Source organism: Stegostoma tigrinum, chromosome 15, assembly GCF_030684315.1.
Source record: "Stegostoma tigrinum isolate sSteTig4 chromosome 15, sSteTig4.hap1, whole genome shotgun sequence".
NCBI lineage: Eukaryota > Metazoa > Chordata > Chondrichthyes > Orectolobiformes > Stegostomatidae > Stegostoma > Stegostoma tigrinum.
In genome coordinates this window covers 19,796,544-19,818,426 of record NC_081368.1, presented here as the reverse complement: position 1 = coordinate 19,818,426, position 21,883 = coordinate 19,796,544, and the positions used below count along the sequence as shown (strand labels likewise).

At 40.5% G+C, this 21,883-nt stretch overlaps 1 protein-coding gene across 3 annotated transcripts in view; it reads right to left on the bottom strand.

Annotated features, from left to right (window-relative positions):
- Positions 1-354: 354 nt before the first annotated feature.
- Positions 355-21,883, bottom strand: part of eda (ectodysplasin A) — a 239,386-nt gene continuing 217,857 nt past the window's right edge. For 2 of the 3 annotated variants that reach the window (XM_059651274.1, XM_059651276.1), the window contains exons 7-8: positions 16,111-16,241; positions 355-1,517 (exon numbers count right to left, since the gene is read on the bottom strand). In XM_059651274.1, coding sequence (XP_059507257.1) covers positions 1,272-1,517; positions 16,111-16,241 — 377 coding nt within the window. In that variant the 3' untranslated portion in view covers positions 355-1,271. The remainder of the gene's footprint in view (positions 1,518-16,110; positions 16,242-21,883) is intronic. The other variant, XM_059651275.1, reaches the window with a different exon arrangement.

The window sequence follows — 21,883 nt, the reverse complement described above, 5'->3', positions numbered from 1 at the left end:
ATCCCTAAACCAGCCCAGTTCATCCCCTCCCCCCACTGCACCACACAACCAGCCCAGCTCTTCCCCCCCACCCACTGCATCCCAAAACCAGTCCAACCTGTCTCTGCCTCCCTAACCGGTTCTTCCTCTCACCCATCCCTTCCTCCCACCCCAAGCCGCACCCCCAGCTACCTACTAACCTCATCCCACCTCCTTGACCTGTCCGTCTTCCCTGGACTGACCTATCCCCTCCCTACCTCCCCACCCACACCTTCTCCACCTATCTTCTTTACTCTCCATCTTCGGTCCGCCTCCCCCTCTCTCCCTATTTATTCCAGTTCCCTCCCCCCCATCCCCCTCTCTGATGAAGGGTCTAGGCCCGAAACGTCAGCTTTTGTGCTCCTGAGATGCTGCTTGGCCTGCTGTGTTCATCCAGCCTCACATTTTATTATATTGTTGCACAGATGTTCATCCTGATTTGCAAATCCTGATAGTAAGCTGAAAATCTGCCTTCATGTATTTTTACAATTGCATATTTGTACGGAAAGCTTTACTGAACATTTTCTCACCAGTGCACTTGAATTAACACTCCTCCAATTTAAATTCCTTGTAAGAAAAAAATACTTATATGAGATGGTGCAAAACAGCAAGCAGGAGGGTATTTCATAATGCAGAACTGGCATGGTAAACCTCAACTGCACTCCAACAGTGCTCATCCTCGTTCATGCAGCATTTTAATGGATTTCCTCTAGGTTTCAGTATTCAACTGTTTCTTCCATATTTCTGACTACATATTGAGGTTGATCAGAGGACAAGACATTATTATTTCTCTCTACTTATCCATATAAAGAACACCGCTCTTCCCTCCCTCCAGTTTCCATTGTGATTGCAACAAAAAACAAAAGCTGCAATGTCAATGCCAGTTGAATAATTTGCATTACTCCAGCCTCCGGAGGAGACAGGGACCGGAGGAATCCAACTGATTAGAAATGCAGTGTTAAACTCATCAGGAAAAATAGACGACAGAGTTTGCTACAAGGGTGACAGACTTGTGCACGTCCTGCTGATTTCCAAATACAAGTAAGTTACGCTTGTTCACACAAGTACGCGTCAGGAAAAAGGGAAACTATTTGATTTGGGTAAATAAAAGAAATTTGACTCCAAGCTCCCTATGGTCCTAAACTCTTTATCCCTCCACCCAAACACCGCACTCCCAATTTCATCCTTGGATGAATTCTTTCAGGGTACGTTCTTGTCATTTTTCTTTGCCTGTGCACTGTGCAGTCCCGATTCTATGGAGAGTCGCTTAGTCGCACCGCCCCAAAGAAAGTTGTATGTTGACTCATGTTAACGACCGTATCTTCGTACGTCATCTTGACTGTGATCTTCTGTCTCGCCTTGAGTAGGCAGACTCCTGCAGTGTAGCAAGTATTGAATTTTGACTTGCGGTTCTCAATGCTGCGCGTGCACTGTAAGAATGGCTTATCATCCACCAGCACCTCGTAGCTTGCAAAATCCGTGAAGTTTATGTAATAAACCTAAAATGAAAAAAAAGTAAAACGTGAGTTTTTTTTGTCTATTCAGTTAATGGGTAAGGTTTCTCAATTGTTACATTTTTCCAGTCTAAATTCTCCTTTCTAGTCAATCATAAATAATTTTATATTTTTGAAGGTGCATTGGAGAAGAATGGATATTTTCTGCTTCTGTAGCTGAAGGAAATGTACAACAATGTTCAATAAAAGCAATGAGATCTCAGTAAATTGTACAGGGTGTTGAGTGACCTGTGTTGAGTGAAATAAAAGCAGTACTATTGACGAAAACATGTTGGATTTATCAGCTATCTCTGTACATAACCACATTTAACAAGAACTGTTTTAATTGAGGAGAGCAAAGAAACAGCTGCTCAGAAATTAATCAAAACTGAAAAGAAAGAACTCTGTTTCCCCTTAAGTAGACCATCTGATTTCTGATTCATTCAAGAAGGTGAGCATATGGTTTCCTCGCAGATATCCCACTCCCAGAGACAGCAAATAATGTTTTGGAAACACATTTTACACTTGCTAGCTGGAAATCCATTTCCATGCTAGTTCATCCTCTCAATAGAAAATGTTGAAATACAATGTGCATGCATCTCTGTCCTTGATCATTATTCTTAAAAAAAACCAGCTTGACTGCTATTGTAAAGCTCACCTGCAACTGCGTGATAGTTAAAACATCTCCAAAGCAAGTGGAACATTTCTTCTCAACACTCAGGCCTATAACTTTGGCCATTAGGAAGCACAGATGGCAAAGGTTTTGTTTGGTAGGAAGTTTGATGTCTGTCTCTCTCCTTACATTGTGCTTAACAAACTGAGCCATGTCAGAATAGAATACTTTTCACTTAATTTTACAGTTTTTTTAAGTAAAGGATTTTTTTTCTTTGTGGGCATTTCCACATCTTGGAACACAGCATGAAGCTGTCTGAATTCAGATAAAATGACTGAAGTCAGTTCAGCAACACAGCAGTTCTGTGCAGTTCAGACATGGTAGTCAGTCACCACTTATGCATGTTAGTGCGTGCAACACACCAGAATCGTCATCTGGGTTTTAAATCTTTAGAAATGTACAACTTGTGCACAAGTAAATACATTCACAACTAACAATCGCTCAGACAGTTTCAGTGCGTTAGATTAGATTCCCTACAGTGTGGAAACAGGCCCTTCAGCCCAACAAGTGCACACTGCCCCTTGAAGCATCCCACCCAGACTCACCCCCCTATGACCCGCACACCCCTGAACGCTACGGGCAATTTAGCATGGCCAATCCACCTAGCCTGCACATCTTTGGACTGTGGGAGAAAACCGGAGCACACGGAGGAAACCCACACAGACACAGGGAGAATGTGCAAACTCCACACAGACAGTCGACCGAGGCTGGAATTGAACACGGGTCCCTGGCGCTGTGAGGCTGCAGTGCTAACCACTGAGCCGCCCCTAATTTGTACGTTAACACAAAACCAAATCAAAATCAGAGTCAAACAATTTCACAAATCCTGTTTCCACCTTTTTTGCTCATAACATTGACCACCTTATTTTCAATGCTATATGTTACCGCAAGTAGCTCGAAGACCAAACATAACTTGGTTTTATATGGTGGCCAACATGCAAAGAAAGAAAACATCGATAGAAAATAGACAGAGAAGTGGATGCTGAGTCATGGCAGCAAAGAGATCAAAAGTTTGAACAAAAAGATGGATTTTTGGAAACTAAAGGATGTGGTAAACAGTGACTTAAGCAGGAGTTTACAAGTTATAGAGTCATACAGCATGGAAACAGACTCTTCAGTCCAAATTGTGCATGTCAACCAAGTTTCCCACACAAAATTAATTCTGCTTGCCTGTGTTTGACCCATATCTTTCTAAATCGTTCTTATTCTTGTACCTGTCCAAATGTCTGTTAAACATTGTAACTGTTCCTGCATCTACCCCTGACACTTTATTCCATGTATGAACCACCCTGTGTGAAAATGTTGTCTACCAGGTCCCTTTTAAATCTTTCTCCTCTTACCTTAAAAATATCGCCCCCAGTTTTGAACTCTCCCCAATCCTAGGGACCAGAACTCCAGAGCAAGAGGCCAAGACCATCAAATGTTCTCTCATCAAATTTTGTCCTTCGGCTTATTCCTCAGAGCACCTCCCCTTAACACCTTCGGCCCTGGAACTTTCTCTTCAAGCTCTTTTGCTCAAAGGTCTGAAAACTTTGTTAAAATTGGGAAAACTACTGGTTAACTTCCTTTTTTACTGCATGAACTCCATCAAGTCCCACTACCAGAATTGCTCTCCATTGGCATATATCCCATTGAAAATCTGATGGCAACACTGAAAAGCACATTTTCACGTCTCTGTCAATTATCTTTCATGAGAAGTATTGATAAAATGTGCCTATAACCACTCTCTCTCCTTGCCAATCCTTTTCTTGCCTGGTGCCTTGCTCCAAGTATGTTTGTGCCCTGTGCTGGTAAATTCTTGGGAGATTATTGAGTGAAGCTCAGGAATATAAAGAGCATAGAGGAATGCCAAGAGCTCATCGGGAAAACTGCGTGTATCAACCCGCGTCCTACCAGTGAATCACTTGAGTGTTGCCATGTGCTAACCCTCTGCATCCGAGAGGATCTGACATTTTTGAACTTCAAACATTGTGTGCAAGTTTTGCCAGATCAAATGGTGCTTGTATTGAATTTAAAGACTTACTAAAATAAATATTAGCCTGAGCTCTGACTATTTTACAGCAAGCTCTTAAATCATAAATCCAAAAGAACACAAATATGTTATGAAAAACAGATTACAGGAAGATCAAACAGTGTATGCAGATCAGCTAGGCATAAATTTGTTTCTTTCTTCTTTAGTTCCAAGCTTAATCTTTGCAAAGTTTGCCAACATTCTCTGCTGTTGCTGTTTTCAATTTAAACAGTGTAGTTTGACACCATCTCATCCACTGCTGATGATAAATACAGCAGTCAGTTACAATATAGCACACTTTCCCTGCTCTTCCTTCTAGGTTCTTCTGTCTTGGCTCAAAGGTGTGTGTTAGCAGCCAGCTGGGCTGCAATGTTGTTTGTAATTTAAGAGTACATTATCTTCTCCTCCGCCTTTTGTTTTAAATCTGTGCTTTTTTCTCATCTACTGCTATGACAGAAAACAGGCCACAAGATCGACAGGTCAATTAATGTATCAGTTTTTAAATTCATGCCTCTGCCCGTGCCATTTTAGCTTAACATTTCTGACTTTTCACTCATGTAGTGACTTTTAACATAGCAAAACATTCAATGGCCCTTCAGTGAAGATTTGTCAAACAAAATGTGACTTTAAGTCAGGTGATCAAAAGCTTGACCTAAGAGGTAGGCTTTGAGGACCGTTACAGGAGGGTAGTGAGTTAGAGGGGCTTACAGTGGGGCTTCCAGAGCTTTGGACCTGGACCCCTAGGTTGCTCACGTGACTAGAAAGAGAGGACTGCCGAGATCTCACAATATTGTCGGCCTGGAGGAGATGATAAAGGTAGGGAAATCCTGAAAGCATTGACCGTTTCATGTGGTATACTGGGGGGTTATAATTGTGGCTTTATAGTGCCACATTTTTTCTGTTAAACCATGCTAATGACTTTGACATGAATTCTTCATAGATACCATAGCCATCGAAATCTTACCATGCAAACATTTACACTTTGAGTGAGCATTATGATCTCTATTTATTGTTTGCAAGGTTTCTGCAAAATGGGCCGATCTAACTGCTCCAACGGGAGCAGATGTAATGTGTGAAGCTCATGCTGGGACATCTGTAAGTACATTTGGTGTCAGAGATATTTGAGGAGCAGCTGCAGGAGCTTGTGTTCCTACTTAAACTGAAGTTCTGTTGAGTTGCCAGCAACTCTTTGTGATCTTAGTCCAGTCCTAGACTCTTAAAGGCATTGATGGCACAACCATATATCTTTGTTTTTGGCAAAGGTGTTTGATATATTATAAACTAGGGGGGCTGTATTCCAGTGAGAAATCTCCTTAAAATGGTTACAGTAACTGCATTGGGAGATTAAGCCTTTTGGGGTGCTCTCACAGGAGGGGTTCTTCACAGCCTTTCTTATGTGGCTGCTCTGAACACTTCAGCTCATCCTAGACCTCCACTCTTTCGCAGATTATGATTACAGTCAGTGGAATGGGCCAGGTTAGCACAGCAGATAACTATCCTGTTGGGCTTCTGCCAGAGTGATATTTTGGCCATGTACTGCATGCCAGTAACCCTCATCAGCTACAGTTCTGTATTTGCTAAAATCAACGAGAAAAGTTTTCTCTTCAGTTTATTAAATAGGGTCGGAATAATCCATCACTTCAGTGGTTAGTGTGCAGGGTTAGTGTGCATGGCTACTGTACAGAGTGTGCAGTTGTAGGACATGCAGAAACTGCTAACAGTGACAAGCCACGTAAAGCATTCTAAATTGAATTGAGTTATGACCTATTTCACTATGCCAGAGTCACTGCCCAGACAGGACATTCTCCCCACTTCCATTCCCTTCGTGATGCAGAATATGTAGGTAAAATGAAGCTGTCTTAGTTGGAATCAGCAATTAGCACTGACTGGGAGTACAGGAGATAATACAATAGTGCATTTATTTATTACACCATTGAGAATGCTGGATCATATTTTTGTCACGGGAGTTCCAGAACTTAGTGAATTATATATTCCCTGTCGCACACACCAAGAAATTTCTATGTTTGTTATTCTCGCTTGATGTATGTACATCTAACCTATAACTTATATTTAAACTTGTATAGCTGCTTGGATTAAATAAAAAAGGACCATCCCAAATGTTTCACCTTGCAAGAAACCTTGTCTATGATAATATTTTAGACTATTATTATTGTTTAATAGACCGATATCCATATGCTGAATTAGGCAGCAAAGATTTTCAGAGATTTACAAAGGTTTTTTACAGTTTAGCACCAACTAGTTTCTGCCTTGCCCTTATGGATCTACTTCCTATCCAGAATCCAATTACAAATTGGGTAAGAACTTAACCCTTTGTTGCGATGTAAATAAACTCATCATCAAATTCACCTATCACCCAGTGAACAAATTACAAGAAATAAGCACTTGAACGTGAAGTCATCTGCTCTGAAGCAACTCTGGAGTTGTCCTTGTACATTTAAAGGGGCCTAGATTTCTAACTTTGACAATCTTATGAAACCCCTATCCCTCATTTTCCAGACTCTGTAGTGTGACTTACTGAGGTTAAATATTTAACTCCTAACAAAAGCATAATATTGTGGATGTTGGAAATCTGAAATATGAACAGCAAGTATTGGAACCATTCAACAGTTCTGGCAACATCTGTGAAGACAGAAAGAGTTAATGTCTTGAATCAAACATTACTTGTTACAGTAGAGATGTAGAAATGTGATGGGTGTTATTCTGTTGCAAAAGAGCACAGAACCAAATAAAACCATAAAGAAGATCAAGGATAGATTAGAGGGTGGAAGAAAGAAAATCACATGGATGTCACCTAATAGAAGGCAAAGAGACTGGTTTGTTTATAGTAAATTGTCTTTCCAGAGTGTCAATGGCAGACAAAACCATAAATTCAAATACCAAAAACATGAAACTAAAATACTAAATGGCAATTGTGTTTTGAGGATTTATGATAAGATATTATTATATGGAAATTTGAGGTCTAAAGTGAACTGTACTAAGTTCGATTAGTATTCCTATCCTGTAAGAGTTTCGAAGGGAAGTAAGTACTTCGTGTCATTTTTGAGTTCTGTGTGTGGTGCTGATTAATCTGGAAATTTGTTTTGATGGGTTTAAATTAAGTTGTTAAAACCTCTTGAGGTGAACAGTTCAGCACTTTGGTAAACAAACATTATTAGAGGGAAAGAAATCAGGCCACTGCCCAGCAACAAGCTGTTGTCGGACTTAGGGAGACAGAAACAGAAAGTCTCCATTAGAAAGAGAGACTGATTGAGAGGGTTAGTGAGCATGCATATTTATTTCAGTAAGTATGCAGGCTTCTACCAGAGAGATCAGGTCTTTAGTAGCAAAGGTACTAATAGCTTGGCAGATTCCAAAGCAGACCAGGTTGAATGGAAGTTCTAACTGGTTTAATGTTAATGATTGAAATCTCCTGAAACAGAAAGCTGTGGAAGAGAATTTAAAGAAATCCATGTTAAGAAATAGATGGCCTGTGTTCGAGGTTTGTTTTTAAGGGTCTCAGGAAGACAAATTAACTAAAGAAGACAGCATTGAATTGAAAGCAGAGGCTTGCAAGAAAGAAAACAACAGACATGTAGACTGAACAAGGAACTTTAAAGAGGAAACAGAGTTAACATTCATGGCAGTTTCAGTATTGAGAAGGTTGTGGTTAGGTACAATTACAATTTTTAAAAGGTATCTAGATGGGTATACGAATAGGAAGGGTTTAAAGGGATATGGGCCAAATGCTAGCAAAAAGACATAGATTAATTTAAGATATCTGGTTGGCATGGACTAGTAAGACAGAAAGGTCTGTTTCCAGCTTTACATCTCCATGACTCCATGAATCTAAGTGTTGAATTTTTATTTCTGATACTTGTAATAAGAGACCTTCAAGCATTTCTTTGTAATTAACTTCAATCTCCTTTTGTTAAAAGTACATTGGCAGCCTCTTGTGGATATGAGGCTGAGCACCATCATAAGTAAATCTCGAAAATAAAGTCTGTTATCAATTAAATCGCATTTCACTTTGGGATCTAACTTGTCCAGTATTACCATCAGCTGGGATCATAACACTTGGCAAAAAAAAATCTCACCAGAGGGCAGAACTTGTAGTTTGAGGTCATGGATCCATATTGAGTCTGGAAGGTTGTAACTACTTGTTGTCTCACACCATATTCAAAGCCTTTTGGTAAATGGGCCAGGAAGCCTTTTTTGTCAGGCCATATTAAAGTGTAGGCATGTATGCGAATAGCTGATATTAATTTTAAAAAAGCCATGCCTTACATAAAACAACCTTACTTTTTTGTGTCAACAAAATGTGAGGCTGGATGAACACAGCAGGCCAAGCAGCATCTCAGGACCACAAAAGCTGATGTTTCGGGCCTAGACCCTTCATCAGAGAGGGGGATGGGGTGAGTGTTCTGGAATAAATAGGGAGAGAGGGGGAGGCGGACCGAAGATGGAGAGAAAAGAAGATAGGTGGAGAGAGTATAGGTGGGGAGGTAGGGAGGGGACAGGTCAGTCCAGGGAAGACGGACAGGTCAAGGAGGTGGGATGAGGTTAGTAGGTAGGAGATGGGGATGCGGCTTGGGGTGGGAGGAAGGGATGGGTGAGAGGAAGAACAGGTTAGGGAGGCAGAGACAGGTTGGACTGGTTTCGGGATGCAGTGGGTGGAGGGGAAGAGCTGGGCTGGTTGTGTGGTGCAGTGGGGGGAGGGGACGAGCTGGGCTGGTTTAGGGATGCTTTAGGGATTTACTTTTTTGTGTATTTTCTTTTAAAAATGATTCAAGAAAAAGGTCATTTCAGTTCTCCCACTGGGCAATGTGCCACGGAATCCTGAGACTGAAAGTTGGTCAGTTAATTCCAGTGACGCTCTCCCATTCATCAGCAGCTGACCATGGGGCCAATCCACCGTCTTTCAGCAAAGTACAGTTTGAATTACACTACATTGATCTTTTAGGGATTATTTTGATCGTTTTGAAGATGTTAAACATATTTCTGGATTATGTCTAGCTTCTGATGAGGATCAAGGTCAATATTATGCCCAGATCAGCCTGGCAATGAGTTGTCCATTGTTTCCTATTGGCTGCATTATTTCCATCACTGGCCAAATCTCATTCAGAACGCACTGGCTTCTGGTATAAAACAAACATGAGCTCTGTCTCACTATGCTTTCCAACAAAACAAGTGCAGTTTGAGAAAAAAATAACTTCTGGAAGCCATCTGAGTCATGGCTCTTTACTCTATTGCTATACTCTTATCTACTCCAAAAGAATTTGTTCATTAGGTAGCAGACTAGTGATGTGATTTGCCATTGAATGTCTTTCTTGTAAATGTACTATTCTAATGAAAATTAATGATTAGGCCATTCTACCTCCTTCAGTGAACAATGGAGTTTTTTTTTTGTTTTGATTTTATCTTCTCATAGATGTCAAACATAGTTGATCCTTCATTACTGTCTCAAGGCATTACAAATCTACATGATGCCAGATTATTGAATTGCTAAAACATTCGTTATCAAGCCAATGAATTTCACTTAGTTTTGATTGTCAAATGCATTGCCTTTTGAACAGGTGGTTTACAAAGGTCCATGGTAGCATTTAAGAGCAGAGAATCATATTGATGTGCCAGTCAATGTTCCATTCTCAACAAAATGCATGATAAATAGATGATGTATTTGATCTAACTCACTATCAAATGAATTAGATAATTTCATGTGCTGTCTGTGTAAACTGTGTGTAAACCGGCTTCCAACCCAAGCAACACTTCAATGTTAGCAACATGGGTCTCTTACCAGACTCATAAACTCATGTTAGTCATGATGAAGTTGAATCTATCGGATTATTAGAAAAATAATTTCCAATTTCCCAATGTCCTCTCAGGAAGGAAATCTGCCACCTTCACCTTATATGGCCTAAATGTGTAATCTGAACCAGCAATGTCTTAGCAGCTCTCTGACTGTCACTCAGTTGTTTCAAAGCCCACTTTAAATAACTCACAGAGCTTTACCAACTGCACATGGGTTGTGAACAGTCAAGAAGATGGCTAATCATGACTACATTCCAAAGGAAAAATAGAAATGGAAACTAATGTAGCTGACCTTGCCAACAATGTAGCCACTTACTGGAATAAAGATTCTACAATTACATTAAGGACAAAGTGGTAACTTGGTAGAGATTAGGACCCTTAAAGATCAGCAAGACCTCCTATGTGTGGAACCGCAGGAGGTGGGGGAGAGACGAAAAAGAAGTTTGCATCGGGGTTACAGTGGACAAGGATATAGAAGAGTGGGGAATAAATAGCGACATTTTGAAAAATGTCCATATCACAGAGAGAGGAGCGGAACTTCCTAAAACGCATAAAGGTGGATAAATCCCCAGGACCTGATCAGGTGTACCCTAGAACTCTGTGGGAAGCCACGGAAGTGATTGCTGGGCCTCAAGCCAAGATATTTGTATCATCGGTAGGCACAGGTGAGGTGCCAGAAGACTGGAGGTTGGCTAACATGGTGCCACTATTTAAGAAAGGTGGTAAGGAAAAGCCAGGGTACTATGGGCCAGCGAGCCTGACGTCAGTGGTGGGCAAATTATTGGAGGGAATCCTGAGGGACAGGATTTACATATATTTGGAAAGGCAGGGATTGATTAGGAATAGTCAACATGGCTGTGTGCATGGAAATTGAGTCTCATTAACTTGATTGAGTTTTTTGAAGAAGTAAGAAAAGATTGAGGAGGGCAGGATGGTGGACATGATCTATTTGGCACTCAGTAAGGCGTTCAACAAGGTTCCTCATGGTAGGCTGGTTAGATTACATGGAATACAGGGAGAACTAGCCATTATGATACAGAACTGTCTTGAAGGAAGTAGACAGAGGGTGGTGGTGGAGGGTTGCTTTTCAGACTGGAGGCCTGTGACCAGTGGTGTACAACAAGGAACAGTGCTGAGTCCATTGCTTTTCATCATTTACATAAACGATTTGGATGTGAACATAGCAGGTATGGTTAGCAAGTTTGCAGATGACACCAAAATTGGAGGTGTAGTGAACAGTGAGGAATGTTACCTCAGAATACAATGGGATCTTGATCAAATGGGCCAATGGGCCAAGGAATAGCAGATGGAGTTTAATTTAGATAAATGTAAGGTAAGGCATTTTGGTAAGACAAATCAGGGCAGGACTTATACAGTTCATGGTAACGTCCTGGGGAGTGTTGCTGAACAAAGAGACTTTGGAGTGGAGGTTCATTGTTTCTTGAAAGCAGAGTCCCAGATAGACAGGAGAGTGAAAAAGGTGCTTGGTATGCTTGCCTTTATTGATCAACGCATTGAGCATACGAGTTGGGAGGTCATGTTGCAACTGTATGGGACATTGGTTCAGCCACTTTTGTAATACTGCATACAATTCTGGTCTCCCTGCTGTAAGAAGGATGTCGTGAAACTCAAAAGGGTTCAGAAAGGATGTACAAGGATGTTACCAGGGTTGGAGGGTTTGAGACATAGGGACAGGCTGAATAGGCTGGGACTATTTTTCCTGGAGAGTTGGAGGCTGAGGGGTGTCCTTACAGAGGTATAAAATCATGAAGGACATGGATAGGGTAAATAGATAAGGTCTTTTCCTTGCAGTGGGGGAGTCCAAAACTATAGGGCATAGGTTTAATATGAGAGTGGAAAGATTTAAAAGGGACCTAATGGGCAATTTTTTCAAGCAATGGGTACTGAGTGTTTGGAGTGAGCTGCCAGAGGAAGTGGTGGAGGCTGGTACAATTACAACGTTTAAAAGGCATCTGGATAGGTATATGAATAAAAGGGTTTAGAGGGGTACGGGCCAAATGTTGACAAATGGGGCAAGATTTATTGAGGACATCTGGTCAGTGTGGACGAGTTGAACTGAAGGGTCTATTTCTACTCTATACATCTCTATGAGTCTATGATATAGGCAATCCACTGGCAAAGTGCTTGGGGAATATCCTGGTTTCAGGAAAAGCATCACGTCAATGCAGGATTTGTTTTATAAATCGTTTAATGTACATTTTCCTCCATTTTCCATGATTGGCTCCTCAAACTGCACGGTAAATAAAGGAAGATAAAAAAGTGTTGAAAAAGCGAGAAACTTAACTGATTCACTTTGTGTATCCAGTGAGCACCTGATCATCACAAAACAGTAAAACTCCTGATCTCAGCCAGAGCACAAGTGTTGGCCTCAGAAACCACAGGATTGGCCTGCATCTGATCATTATCATAGGATCAAAACTGACAGTGGACATGTGAATTGATCCTACAGTCAACTAACGTATTCACCTGTGAATTACGATCCCTGGGAGATACCACACTTGGCTGTCAAGAGTTTACTTCCTCAGGGTGGGAAGAAAATCAATAATGGGAAAGTGTAATCAGGGAAGCATTCAAAATTTACCTTTACATCTTAAAATTTGTGCCTTATTTTTATTTGCAAGTTACAGGATTAAAAAATACCCTCAAAGTTTAAATGCAAAATATTAGGCAGTTATCAATAATTAATTCTAAAACACTCCAGAGGCCACCAAGCTAGGCAAGCATTTATTCCCAAATTCTTCAATCAGTCTGGTTGGACATGTTATGATACATTGCAGGAACAAGTGTGACTTGAAGCCAAATCTTCAAGATCAGAGGCAGGGAGACCATCACTGTGCCAGAAGAACCCTTCTGAACGTGGTTATAATACAGAAAACACAGACAAATGGGGTAAACAGCTGATTTTATTTTTTAAAAAAGCAAGGTAAAATAGACAAATAATTTGCTTGCACTCTCTGGGAGATGGTTTCACTGCTGAAGTCAATAAGGTGACAGGAGAGTGAACAGGGAGGAAGAGGGCTCTTGTGGCACAACAGAAGCATCTCTAACTCAGAGCTGTAAAATCCAGGTTCAAGCCCTACCTACTTCAAATGTGTGCCATGACAAAGCTTCAGGGCTTGGTTTAAAAACAGGATGAATGAGGAGGATGCTGACTATTGAAATAGATTCTCAAGCTGCTGGCTGACAACCAGTTTTCAAGAAACAATCTTCAGAGATTGCAATTCATGATAAATTTAAAAATTCTTACGTTGTAAACTTCTGAATGGAGACCCAGCGTTCTGCTGTTCCCCACTGATTACTTGTGGTGCCAATCCAATTACTCAAATCAGGCACTTTGGAAAACAGTGATAATGGGAACTGCAGATGTTGGAAAATCCAAGATAACAAAGTGTGAAGCTGGATGAACACAGCAGGCCAAGCAGCATCTCAGGAGCATAAAAGCTGATGTTTCGGGCCTAGATACTTTGTTACTTTGAAAAACAGTAATTGTTGCCTGTAACAAGTCCACTCTAACCAAAGTTGACCTACACTGAATTCCATTGAAACAATGCTTCACTTTAGATTTTTTTTATCCTCATTTTCAAATCAATCCATGGGTTTGCTTTTCTCTATCTCTGCAACACCCCAAAAAAAGCCCGCAGATATCAGCATTCCTCCAGTTTTAGATGCTATTGTATCTTTGATTTGATTTATCATTGTCACATATACCTAAATACAGTGAAAAGTTTTGCTTTGTGTGCAATACAGGCAGATCATAACATACAATGATCATAGGGTGACTGAACAGAGCAAAGAATCCAAAGTTGTGGCTGTAAAGTAAGATCAATATTAGATTTGAAATTTGAGAGATGCATTAAAAGTCTGACAACAGCAGGGGAGAATCTCCAGTTGTGATCACTGCGTAACCTTCAGCTGTGCCTTCAGCTCCTAGCTCTGGAATTCCCTTCCTGAAACTCTCTACCTCTCTTGAAACCTAACCTTAACTTTAAGAAATTACTTAGCCCTACCTTTTTAACTCAGCTTTTAGTTATCTGTTCTATTACCTGCTAATGAAGCTTGGTGCCGTACCTTATTTGACAACATTCTTGCCCAGTTGGACATTTTACTATGTTAATGAGGGGTATATGAATGTGAGTTATTGTTGGGAAAATAAAGGCTTGGAAACTGAATGTTCTTACAATCATAAGTGATATAAGAAAGGACTGATGGTGAAGGCCTCCCTTATTAATTAAAGTGGCAAAATCTGCTTGGGGAGACTATCTGCATGGACTGGCAGCACCTGCAGAGAGAAACAGGTGGAACATTTCAAATATTTTTTCGGTTCGGATGAAGGGTTGTTATCAACCTGATACATTAGCACTGTCCCTCTCCACAGAAAGTGCTGAACCTGCTAAGTATTTCCAGCATTTTGTGGTTTGATTTTAGATTTCCGGCATCTGCAGTATTTGCTTTTGTAGGATCGTAAAAACAATGGACAAAAAAATGGAAACAAAAGCTAACATATGTTTTTATTGAAAAGTAATTACTAAAAGCTCAATTCTTCCCAGAAAAGGTGAAGATTAGAAAACAAAATACTGGGACATTGGAAATTGTCCCCATAAGAATACAAAATGAAAATAGAAGCTAAGTATTTGCTCATTTCTTGGCCATTTCCTTATTATTCACTGTTAACTCCCCATTCTCAATCTCTAGAGGAGCAACACTCACTTTACTTACTCTTTTCCTTTTAAGTACCTGTATAAACTCTTACTATCCATTTTACATTTCCAGCTTGCATCCTCTTGTGCTTTAATTTCGTTCTTCTGCGCAAACTTCTAGCAATTCTCTGCTGCTCTTTATACGCTGTCTAATCAACTGATCTTCTCCAGTACAGTTGTCTCTTTTTTTGACTAAGTTTGATGCTTTTGTTGACTTCTTTAGTTAACCATCATGTGGGTCCTCCGCTTAGAACTTTTTTAATAGTCCGAATATATTTATTATGAGCATTCTGAGTTATCAACTTAAAACTCTGCCATGCTTCCTTATTGATCTACTCCTTTGCTCAATATCCCAGTTCACTTCTGCTAGCTCAGCTTACATGCCAACACAGCTCACTTATTTAAATTTAAAACCTAGTCTTAGACCCAACGTTCTCCCATTCAAACTGAACAGAAATTTCAATCATACTTGTCATGTATTTTTCAATCATAATTATGGTTCGTTCCTCTGCTCTGCCATCACTAATTAGTTCTGTCATCTTCCATAATAACCAGAATAGTATATCTTGCACAAACACAAACAGAAGTTGCTGAAAAAGCTCAGCAGGTCTGCCAGCATTTGGGAGGGCAGATCAGAGGAAAAGTTTCAGATCAGGTGACTCTTCCTCAGAATTCTTCCTTCCTCATCCAGGTTACTCTACCAATCCAAATTTCTCGTTGATATAAACAGTAAAATCACCCATATTGTTTCTGACCCTTTCACATAGCACATAATATTGAGTTGTATAGTTCAGCCTATATTGCAGCTACTGTTAGGGAGCCTACAGACTACTCACTCTTCTTTAATTAGCTTTATTTTCCAAGTTCCTTCTTGCCATTCTATGATCCTGATTTCCCAAATTACTATTTTATTTTCTTGCCTTGACTCCACCCCTTGATTTGCTATAACTGCCCAGGTTTAAACTTAAGACATGTACAAGTTTCCAGGAGACAGTATTTTCATGTTTATAGATATACGTAGCTTCTCACTAGCAAAGTGAGCTACAATGTAATCCCAACTAATAATCTTAAATGGGTCATTACCAGAATCCGTAGCACACTTGGGATTGTTCATTAAGTGCAAGGGTGTAATGTTAGAGATTCTGAGATGTGCAAGTATGGGCTGATTGAGGGTTTCGGAGTAAAAAATGCTTTCAGAGGCAACAGCGATGATTGTTTCAAAATTGGTGTGTTTGTACAGAACCACAGGATCCAATTTCTTTGTTTTGAATTGACTGTGGCTCATCATTTATTAGGAACTAATGATTTTGACAGCTGGATAACAGGTACCAAGCAACAACTACCCACCACGTCCCAGCAGCTAGTCATTAGGGACAAGACCGTACTCACTTCTACCTGACTATAGATGAAGTAGGTGCCATCCACGAGTACCTCCAGCTGTCCACTTCGGCTGTGCAACCGGAAGACCTTGTGGCTCAGTGAAGATCGGACCCAGTCAGCCAGAACACCACCTATGAGATCTCAGCGTGAGAAGGGCAGTCACTCAATATATGGAAAAATATTCAGAGAAGTTCTACAGCAAAAAAACACAAACAGCTCACACACACACACACACATTCTCATTGTTTCAATGATGAACAGCACTTCAATTCCTGTAAATTTCACCACATCTTCATTTTAAATTAAAATGCAATTGTCCCTTACTTGAAATGCACGTATCTATGTCCAACATTAAATAAGAACAGAGTATCTAATTCTCCTAAATAATATCACTTTCAGTATTGATGCTCTTTCTGTAGATTATTTTGAGTGTGAGGTTGTGAATTAGTGCACAATGACAGTTTTATTGTTTTTCCCCGAGCTATTTAAGAATTGATTTGCACTTATTCAAACAAAATACAATTCCTGCGAAGAAACTGGTATCCTTTTGAGTCCAACCTGGATTTGACAAGTTTCCTGAAATGAAAGTACTAAGTTGAAATCCATTGATTTTAGTTAATTTTCAAACAGCAAATCTGCACGGTTCAAACAGATGTGTAAAAATAACTCTTTGACTCCCTTAGTAAATCAGTTACACCCTAACATTTTTCTGAAGAAGGGTCCCGATCTGAAATGTCAGCTTTCCTGCTCCTATGATGCTGCCTGGCCTGCTGTGTTCCTCCAGCTCTACACTGTGTTATCTCTGACTCCAACATCAGCAGTTCTTACTACACCTTATCACTTTGCTGCTTTGGCTCTAAACTAAACTTCAACTGCCTTTTAAATCCTGTACAAATATGATGAAAGATTAAAGGACTTCCCTCAATATATTGTTAAGCCCAGTTTTCGACATACTGTCAAAAGCAATGGTTACTTATTTTTTTTTTGGTCGTTCAGCAGATTAAAACAAGAAAATTAATCGGGTATAATAAAAATAAACTTTTTTCTGTCACATCAGTCAACGTTTTGTGGTCTGTATGATTACTTTAGGATTACTTTTGGAAACTGAAACATGCCAGAATGATTTAGTAGTTATCTGGCAAACACTTTAAAAAACATGTCATTTTGATTTGATCAGCTGGCTCAAGCTTTTAATTTCTTGACTTTTAAATGGCTTTGGAAAGGTAATTCCCTCCATTGCTTTTCCAGAACCGACTAGGTGAATATGAATAGAATAACCACCATACTAAAATATTGGTTTGTTCAAAGTTTATTTTTCAACAGTCATTTGGGTATTGCCGATTTGCAACTTATAGTCACATCTAAAAATCTTGTTAATGTTATCACTTGATTTAGAAGACATGTTGTAATGAGAGATCACAGTCAGTTTTTTTTTGCCAATCAACCATAGAGTTTAAGATCGAGCAAACAGTAGAAACACTCAGTAAGGTAGCAGCATCTGTGGAAAACGCACAGGCCACTGGAAAGGACCGAGGGACCAGAAATGACAATATGAAACAAAGTCCTGTCAACTCTGTAAGGTCCTCTTCGCTTGTATCTGTGGGCTTGTGCCAAAATTGGGTGAGCTGTTCCTTAGACTAATCAAGCAACAACTTGGCATAGTCACATTTACTATATCTTAACTTACACACAATGTTCCAGACCCTGCCGTCACTATGTCTGGGTATGTCCTATCCCATGGCAAAGTCAGACCTACCAGACCTGGCAGCATAGCAGTATACAGGAAGGAAGGCATTGCCTTGGGAGTTCTCAATATTGACTCTGGATCGCATCTAGTTGAATGACATCTGGTAAAACTTGAAAAGAAAACATCCTGCTGGTTTCCACTTACTGCCTCCCCTGGCTAATTTGTCAGGACTCCTCCATGTTGAACACCAATTGGAAGAAGCATTGAACATCGTAACAGCACAACTTCAAAGTCCATCACTAAGAGTGGCTCGGTAGCACCACTACAGGGCATATCTACGAGGCAGGATCTGTGCCAAGTGACAGGGGAACCAAAAGGAGGGAAATACTTAGTTGACCACATCCTCACAAATCTACCTGCTGCAGATGCATCCGTCATGATGATATTTGTAGGAACAACCACCGCACATTCTTATTCTGGTGAACTTCCATCTTCACTTTGATGATATTGCCCATTATGTTGTGTGGCATTACCAACATGATAAATGTAACAGACTTTAAATAGATCTAATAACTCAAAACCAGCATTCATGAAGCACTGTGGGCCATCAACAAAAGCAAAATTTTACTCAATCACAACCTGTAATCTCATGGTCAGCCGTGTCTCCCATACTTCAATTACCATTCAGTCAGGATGAGAAATGAGGGAGGGCATACCAGGAGCAGCACCAGGTGTATCTAAGAATGAGGTGTCAACCTGGAGAAGTTACAACGCTTGTGTGTCAAAACAATGGAAGCAGTTTGCAACAGGCAGGGCTAAGTGATCCCATACACAATCGATAGATCTAAGCTCCAAAGTCCTGCCACATCCTGTTATGAATGTTGGTGAATCATTACACACTAACAGAAGGAGGATGTTGCAAACATATTCCCATCTTCAATGATGGGGGATGCCAACACATTAGTGCAAAAGGTAAGAATGAAATATTTGCATCTATTTTTAGCTAAAGGTGCCAAACGGCTGATCTGTCTCAGCCTCTTCTGCATCACACTTCTCAATCTTCAGTGAATTTAATAAATACCACCTTATACCAAGAAATAGATGAAGGGACTGGAGCATAGCAGAGGCACGTTCAACCATGGAATGGCTGCAGCACCGAATGGCATCATTTGGTGTGTCATAAAAACCGAAAGAACTGCAAATGCTGAAAATCAGAAACTAAAAGGGAAGTGGGTGGAATAGCTCAGCTGGTCAGGCAGCATCTGTGAAAAGAAATCAGAGTTAATGTTTCGGGATGAGTGACCCTTTCTCAGGCCCATTCTGAGAAAGGTCACCACGCCTAAAACATTAACTCTGATTTCTCTTCATAGATGCTGCTAGGCTTGCTGAGCTCTTCCAGCAATTTCTGCTTTTGCATTTGGTATATCATGCCTGAATCAGTTCTCTGACAAATCCATTTACATACTTCTCTTCTTGCCTTCTCCCCACAGCCTTGTGTGTTTTTCCTTTCACATAATACAAATGAAATGCGACTGAAATGCCTCCATTGAACTGGCCACCATTCCACTCTCAAGCATTGTATTCAAGATCCGACTACTCGTTCTGTCTGAGCTTCATTCTGAAGGTCTAAGCATGCCAACTGTCTTACTGTAACATTCTTTTCCAGTTTCTCCCAACCCTGCCACAGAAAGCTTGCAGGGTTCCATGCAGTGGCTTGAGAAATTAGAGGGAACCTAGCTATTGAGCATCCTCAGCATTTTCTGTTCTTATTTCAGATTTCAAACCTCCACAGCATTTTGCATTTTACCTGGGCTTCCAACTCAGACTGCAAAATCTACGGTCTCTACCCTCGTCTCTAATCCCCACCCTCTTCAGATTCAGTTGGATAAATGGTGAATGCAATCATTCAGTCAGGATTTATTTTTGACAAGTGAAAAAACACAAGAAATTTACCACGCTGTCTACAGTAGCCAGGTTTTAAATCCTATAAGTCTGATTAGCACTGCAACCATTTTACATCAGCTGCAAAAATAACTTTTATTTACTCAGCAGTCGCTAACTGGTTTAAGGAGATCAATTTGTCATCAGATCATCTGATACCTTTTGTTGACAGATTTATTGCAATTGGAACATAAGCATCAACTGGACATATCAGTATAGATTCTTTTTTAATTGTTCAGGAGAATGGAGATCTGTGGTTGTAGACATGCTCACTGAGCCAGTGGGTTTAGTTGCAGACATTGCATCAGCCTGCTGGGTAACATCGTCAGTGCGCCTCTGGTGATGTGTTAGTGTTCTGTCCTGCTTGTTATTTATATGTCTCAGTTTGCTGGGGTGGTTGGCATGACTTCTGGTTCTGTTTTTCTGTGGTTTGTATATCAGATCCAGTTCAATATGTTTGCTGATGGAGTTCTGGTTGGAAAGCCTGGCCTCCAGGAATTCCCTGGCATGTCTCTGTTTGGCTCATGCTATTATGGACGTGTTGTCCTGGTTGAATTTGTGTTCTTCTTTGTCTTTGTGAACTGAGGCCAGTGAGAATTAGCTGTGACTCTTGGTGGCTAGTTGGTGTTCATGTATTTTTATTATCAGCTTTCTTCCAGTTTGGCCGATATAAAGCTTCTCACAGTCCTTGCATGGTATTTTGAATATTACATCAGTTTTATTGGTTGTGGGCATGGGATAGTTTATGTTCATCAGTAGCTGTCACAGGTGTTGATTCGTTTGTGGGCGACCCTGATACCTAAGGGTCTGAATAGTCTTGTGGTCATCTTTGATGTATAGTAGGGTGACGTGTTGTGTCTTCTCGTTGAGGTTTGTTGTGGAGATAATAGTAGATTGTGCTTTTTGGGTATCCATTCCTTTTTAAAGTTCTGTATAAGTGCTCCTGTTCTGTTTTGTGCAATTCCACACTGCTTTAGTGTGTTTGAATAACGTCTGATGCAGCTCCATTTATGGGTGTTTCAGGTGTAATTAGGTATCTGGTCCTCGCGTGTGGTCTTTCTGTATACGTTAGTCTGGAGTTCCCTGTGATTCTTATGTCTCATTATGTCTAGGAATGGTGGTCGGTTATTGTTCTCTTCCTCTTTTGTGGGTTTTATTTCGATGAGGATGTTGCTTATGTGTCGGTAGGTTTGTTCTCGTCTTGTTCATCTGATAATCATGAAGGTGTTATTTACCTAGCAGACCCAGAGTTTGAGTTATATAGTGCGGAGTGCTGTCTGGTCTAACCTTTACATTACTGCTTCTACACTCAGTCCTGATATTGGGGATCCCATTGGTGCTCTGTTGATTGGTTTGAATATACGCTTGTGGAAGGTGAAGTGGGTTGTGAGGCACAGATCCAGCAGTTTCAGGCTGCTGTCCTTGTTGATGCTGTTGGTGTCATGAGGTGCCTGCCTTCCTGATCTGTCCAACAGTGTGACAATTGTCTCTTTGGTTAGACCGATGATTATGGATGTAAATAGTGCTATTATGTTGAAGGATTTTGTTATCTCGTCCTCATTTATCCTGGTGTCCTTGATGGTGTTGAGCAATTTCTGGGAGGAGTGATTGAGTGGGTACTGTTGTCTACTGAGGACTTCAGTTTCCGTTATAGTTCTTTGGCTAGTCTCTACGTTGGTGTGCCTGATAGAGAGACAATGGGTCTGAGGTGGACCCCTGGCTTGGGAGTCCATAGAAGTGAGGTGTGGTGGATCCCTCTGGCTTTATTTTTTTATAGTCTGTCTTGCTGATTGCCCCTAGTTGCATAATTTCTTCAAGGTTTGCTTGATCTGGTTCTCTAACTGTGGTGTTGGGTCAGGGGACTTCAGCAAGACAGAGCAGGGTGCCGACATGTCTGCAACCAAACCCACTGGTTTGGTGATCAAGTCTAAAACCTCATCCACAACCTTCAAATCTTCTCAAAAACTTTAAATGGAGATCTAGAGGAAAACCTTTAAATTAAAATTTTTCCAAGTTCAATATTCAGACAATGGGTTCGTTAGGATAAATTATAGAATTGTTATGGTGTGGAAGGAGGCTATTCATTCCTGCCCACTTCTATTACCTAGAACTAATCTCCTGTCTTTTCCCCAATATTCTTGCACATCATTTCTA